The sequence below is a fragment of the Egretta garzetta genome, unplaced genomic scaffold (genome assembly GCF_000687185.1).
Source record: "Egretta garzetta isolate BGI_Z169 unplaced genomic scaffold, ASM68718v1 scaffold179, whole genome shotgun sequence".
Taxonomy (NCBI): domain Eukaryota; kingdom Metazoa; phylum Chordata; class Aves; order Pelecaniformes; family Ardeidae; genus Egretta; species Egretta garzetta.
In genome coordinates, this window is record NW_009270001.1 from 2,375,957 (window position 1) to 2,382,138 (window position 6,182).

Below are 6,182 nucleotides of genomic sequence, written 5' to 3' on the forward strand. Positions count from 1 at the left end.
ATGGAATGTATCCAAGGTAACAGCACCACAGTAATACAGTTTGTAATCACACACCCTGATTTTTTTCTCTTTTTTTTTTTGACAAGATAAGCATTACCCCCCACATCCCATGTTTAATTTTTTTTTTTAAAGTACCGACGCATGCAAAGCATTCCATTCCCAGAAACAATGCAAAAATGAGGTAATAGGAGTAATAAAAAAAATTAGTATTAATTTCTAAATAAATAAATTATAATTAAAAATGCAAAAAACAACTATAAAAATAATTAAATAAGAACCCACAATATCTACAAGTTAGTCATAAATTATGATTGTTAAATATAAGGCATTTAAACTCACAAAACCCTGTAAACTATCAATGTTTTGTTCCTAGAGATTTTTTTGTTGTTTGTTTCATTTTTAGACTCACCCTATTATCGCAACCTACTCGTACAAATTATTTAAACGCAAAGGAACCTGACACACCGATGCAACTCCAGACGCTGTAAATTCGCACGCACCTCGGGATCAGTCACTCACACGAGACCATGGGAGTTTGGTGCTTTTCTTCACCAAGGGGTTTTTTTTTTGTTTTTTTTTTTAAAAACTGTGCTTGTTCATTAGGCAAATAGTAATACTTTCGCATAGGCTTTAAGAAAAATGCGCCTTTTGGAAGCGCTCCTCCTTTCCTCCCTGCCCGGCCAGGGTCCCAGTCGCCCTGTTCCTTCCCTTGCTTCACCCCCAGCTCACGCCTGGACAGACCAGACGGGCTTACAGTGTATTTCATTAGCAAAGCCTTGCTTTGCTTGTCCATATTATTAGTAATATTAGTATTATTTTTAATGCTGCTTCGATCTGCTGTTGCTGGAGCAAGCCCCATAGCTATCGCAGGACCATTCTTTGACCCAAGGAGTCCACAGCCCACCGGGCAGGGCTGGGACCACCACATCCCCTAAGAAGCCATCGCTTGCACTGGATGGCAAATATATCAAAGAATCAAAGAATGGTTTGGGTTGGAAGAGACCTTTAAAGCTCATCTAGTCCAACCCCACTGCAATGGGCAGGGGCATCTTCAATTCCATCAGGTTGCTCAGAGCCCTGTGCAACCTGACCTGGAAAGTTCCCAGGGATGGGGCATCCACCACCTCTCTGGGCAACCTCTCCCAGTGCCTCACCACCCTCACTGTAAACAATTTCTTCCTTATACTTTCCTTATATGCTACCATGTGTCCCTCTCCACTCCCTCCTACCTGCACAGGAACAGCAAGAGAGGAGCTCCTGCATCCTTGCACCCTGCAGGGCTCCCCTCTTCCCCTCCCCACTCCAATTGGGAAAAAAAAATCTCTGGGGTACCTCTAAGGTTGGTGTTTTCCAATTACAGCTCACAGGAATCCCACGATCTCTCCAACGGTAATTTATGGTTGTTTCTACTTGGAGAGCATCACTTGGCTCCAGCAAAACAAATGCTCGAGGGAGCCAGAAATCATCCCCACCACGTGAGCATTTTCAATATATAGTGTTCCCAACTAATTCCCCTTGCTCCTTGGCATCTTTATTTTGCTCCCCTATGCCAAAAAAAAAAAAGAAAAAGTGTTTAAAAAAAAAAAAAAGAAAGAAAAGGGTTTTGGTTCTGAATGCCAGTACTCCAGAGGGTTTTCAGCTTGGTCCTTACCGTTGGTGTGCTGAGGTCTTAACTTCAGGGGGAGGTTGATTTGCAACAGCTCAGTCCTTCGGGGACTACCTCCTAACTCTGCTTTGAGCATTAACACCATTAGGCTTCATTTGGGCAACCACTCCATTCTCCATACGGATACGGCCTGAAACGTGTATGCAAACGCATGCGGGTGCAGGTGTGCGGGCTTTGAGGCAGGGGTACAACCCAACCCCTCCAGAAAGCAGCAAACCCCCCTTCCAGCCTGCCTTCCCTTCCCACACCAGAATGCTCATGGCCTCAGCAGCACCCTGCGAGCACGGAGTTTTCTCCCGTCCTGTTACCAAAGATGCTTTTGCACGGGTGAATAGTTGGCAACACACATCTCCCTGCGCCTCTCTGGCGTTATGATACCCCAAAGCACAGCTACAGGCGCTGACCCCAGTAACCATCATTTTGTACCAGCCCTGGTAGTGGCTGCTGAAGCCAACCAGCCTCATTGCTGACAGGAGAAAGCGTCGCGGACAGTGGCAGTCATGAAGACAGCCCTTCCTTGGATTTCAGTATGCCTAGCTACTTCATTCAGGTACGGAAAGCAAAGGAACAGCATCTACTCCGATATTGTGCCCTTACAGAGTGTCCAGCACCAGCAGATAAGCAGAAGCGAAGCTTCTCCCTATTGATTCATTCATGTCATTCCCAATTTTTATTTTTTTTTAAGCTTCTTTAAATTTGCAACACACTGTAAACGCAAGGAAAGGAAGCACACGCGGCTGAGGCAAAGAGCGCAACCCTTCTGACTGTAAACAGGATTTTGCTTTTTCGCCTCTTCCCCCCCAAGGGTGAGAAAGCTTGACCTCTTTATTCCCCTTCTGCAATGTATTAATCAGGCACCAAAATAAGGAATCTATGAAAAAATATTTGGTGCAAATTAGGTAACAGCAACATGTCCACCACAAGATGAGTAGGGCATCAAACACAACATTTCTTAAGCTAACATGCTCCAGCTGCCATCCATAGAAATAGCTAAAGGACCCCTAACATGTTTCTACGTATTCGAGAGGTATATATACAATCCTCATGAAATGCAGGATTGACAGGCCAGACTACCACAACTAGTTCCTTCATGTTCAACACTAAATCTTCTGCAGCACGGGGTCTCTGAGCTCCGGGAATGCCAGCTCCCTTTCACCGGGCCCGTATCCTGCGTATGTGCAATATCTCCTACTGCTAGATATTGTACTGCCATCCCCTCCTCCTCCTCACTAACATGCCTGCAGACTTTTCCTCTCAATCAAATGGCTCAGAAGGCAAAAATTTTGCTGCAAGGGTTTATGGCCATATGACCTGGTAAGGAAAATGGTGTGTCCAGCCAGTCCTTTCAGCTGTCCGAGCCGAGCTGTGTTTCAATGTCCACCCTGCAGATCGGGCACTTCTTGCTGGTGGCCAGCCACTGGTCCACGCACACTTGGTGGAAGAGATGCATACAGGGCAACCGCCTGCAGAGAGAGAAGTACCCGCCCCGTTAGGATGGAGTAGCTCCAGGGGACCAAGAAGAGCCAGAAAGCAGCAGCCAGGGCTGCTTCAAACATAGGAAAGTACCAGCATAGTGACACCAGTGCTGCCTAGGTCCTGTGCCCTCCCCCAGCCACACCGGCTCACATAGGGCAGTAGGTCAGAGATGGTGCCCTTCTTGGCTAAAAGCCTTTTAGAAAATCTCCCACCCCCCTGAACTGAGTTGTTCCAGTTACTAATTATCCCAGCTGCTGCTTTTTAACCTTTCAAGGAATACTAGGTTATACTCCAAAGCCTCTTGGTTCTTCATCATTGCGACTTGTTAGCAGTCAGGTGGGTCTCCACCGCTCCTATGTGGGTATCTGATGTGCTCCAGGGAACGTGGTTGGTTTTCACCTATACCACCTTTGTCATCTCTTCACTCACCCTCGCCAGCCAGAGGGACCCTGAACCACAAGGACCTACAGCAAGAGGATCAGAGTTTTTCTTGATGGTTTAAGGCAATTAAAAGGTGAGGAGCAGGACCAGATAGTGCAGCTGCACTGCCCACCTGCAGCTCCTTCAGCCATGGCAGCTCAGCCCCTTGCAGTTGTTTGTCCCCATCCTCTGTCATGAGCAGAGATTTGACCCAGCCAAGAGCCTGGGGACATCTGTGAGGGATAACTGGGGCTTTGTTGTTGGCTTAGGATGGCTCCCTGTGACCGTGCGGGCAGAGTAATCTCACTCATTCTACAATAAAGCAGCTCTGTCCTGGCCACGAGCCAAACTCCTCTGGACTTCACTCTCACACTCCCTCTTATCATAGTTTGGTCATCTGTCAAGCTCAGACATTGATGTCCCCAAGCTCCAGATGGCTGTCTGAGACCTGGGATCCATTCTTCTCTGACACTGGCCACCTGGCCCATCAGCACAGCCTTGAAGCAGATGATCCAAACCCAGGAGATACTACAAAAACTTGACCCTCCCACTGCTGCAGAGCTCTTCCTGCCTACAGCCCATACCAGTTTCCATCTACATGGTATTTAATTTCCCAGACCCTGAAACAGGCCAAGTGAGTTTGTCAGGACAAGAACAGGGACAACTCCACCAGCACATGGTGGCCTTAATCCCAATAAACACAACTGAGATGGCATCGAGCAGATGGAAGGATCATACCTGACGTCTTCTCCATCTTCAAGCATGGACAGACAGATTGTGCATTTCTCATCAGTGTCTGACTCCTCTCCATCCTCTTGCTCAGCTTTGCCCTCCTGCGGTCTTCTCTGCAGCAAGGTTAAAGACATAATTTGGTTAGGACTTGACTTTCTAGAGCTCTCCCAAGTCTAGGTAGTTGCAGAAAGGCAAATAATAAGGGCTTTGTCTATCAGCCAGATCGTTCAGCCTGGGGAAGCCAGCCCAGCCAAAACAGCCAGTGAGGGGAAGATGCCACCAACATGCTGCTGGTCATCATGTCTCCTCCTGGGACCGGTGGCAGTGGGGCTGCGGATAGTGCCTCAAGGAGCAGCCTGTACTCTGCTGCCCTAACACAGGCACCCACCACCTCCTCCATCCTCCTTGCAGTGGGGATGGCCCGATGGTCTCCTTTGCTGGAGGTTTTTCCTGGAGAACCCAAAGCATGTGGGGCCACCACAGCCAGGAGGTGCCAGCTTGGCCACTTTAGCCAATGGGGCAGTGCTTAGCCTGTTAGCTCTTCCCTTTTCTCTTCCCCCTCCCCCATCCACTCCTATTAATAGCACTTTTCTGGATCCACTGGAGATGCAGAGATAAGCACAGCAGGAGTTGACTCACTTCCAACTTGGGCAATGCAATGTCCCTCTTTGTTACTGCCCACCCAGGAATGACCAACACATGAAAATAATACACGAATAAGGACTTTTCTCATTTTCTATTTAGCACAACCCAAAAACATGGCACCCATTTCCTTATGGGCAGGAGATCAGCTCCAACAGAGGAAATGCCTCTTGCAAAATGAGGGGAGGACAAGCTTCCCCATGCCATGGAGCCAGCACCCTCACGGCACGGCGCACGGGCAGCGCCGCTTGCATGCAGAATGGGGTGGGTTTGCATGCACGAAGTCCCCTTACCAGGTGCGGACAGGGGGGAAATTGCACCCGCTGGGTGGGAGAAGGTTGAGACCCTTTTGAAAATTTGGCCCGCAGCTTCCTAGCCTAGAAGTGAGAAACAGCCAGCTGAGCTACACCACCGCTTCAGCCCAGGAGCCCCACAAGATATTAAAGCACCAATTCTGGATTTTACATTCCTCCCCCATTTTGGGGAATGTTGATGGCACCAGGTTGCCAGCCCTGAGGATTGCAACCCACCAAAGTCCTTCCTTCTGTCCGCTCCATGCCCACAACCCTTGGCCAACAGAGAGGGGCTGGCGGCCATGCCGTGGTTTTGGGGTGCTCACCTTCTTGTACTTGTGGGGGAAGGTGAACCTCTCAATGGTGTTCTGGACGGCACCTCGGCTCACGCTGCCCAGCCTGTCCTCCAGCTGCAGCAGCTCCTGCGGTGCAGGAACAGCAGCAAAGCACCATCAGCATTGCTCCCAGGATGCAGGATCCCACCACCCCTCCTTGCTGGGGACCAAGGCTGCCTCCTGCCCTTTCCTTGGTGGAAATTTCCATCAAACCCAAACCAGCCACACTTTAATGTTTAACCTGAGCCCTGGGACTTGGGTTAGTTACTAAGGGCTCAAGGCAGAGCTGGATAGCCAGTATTTCAAAAATTAGGCTGGAATTTGAGCTCTGTTTGACAGGCTGGGAAACAAAACCCCATAGAACTGAAGCACTTTGTTCCCAGACATGAACTGAGCCAGAGTCAAGCCCAGCCAGACACAGGCACGCTGGAGTAAACCATCTTCCAGTTATAACTAAAAGTGCTGCAAGACGCAATGCAACTGCCATGCCACAAAACAGTCTTACAGTTTTATGCCAGAGCTTGCATAGATCATAGAATCATAGAATTGTTTAGGTTGGAAAAGCCCCCTAAGATCACCAAGCCCAACCATTCCCCTACCCCTGCCATCCCCTCCCTA

At 48.9% G+C, this 6,182-nt stretch overlaps 1 protein-coding gene across 1 annotated transcript in view; it reads right to left on the reverse strand.

Moving 5' to 3' along the window:
- Positions 1-3,011: 3,011 nt before the first annotated feature.
- RNF165 (ring finger protein 165) overlaps positions 3,012-6,182 on the reverse strand; it is a 14,333-nt gene continuing 11,162 nt past the window's right edge. Inside the window, exons 6-9 of the mRNA XM_035903092.1 lie at positions 5,556-5,651; positions 5,230-5,313; positions 4,301-4,407; positions 3,012-3,129 (exon numbers count right to left, since the gene is read on the reverse strand). Of these exons, the coding sequence (XP_035758985.1) occupies positions 3,012-3,129; positions 4,301-4,407; positions 5,230-5,313; positions 5,556-5,651 (405 nt within the window). The remainder of the gene's footprint in view (positions 3,130-4,300; positions 4,408-5,229; positions 5,314-5,555; positions 5,652-6,182) is intronic.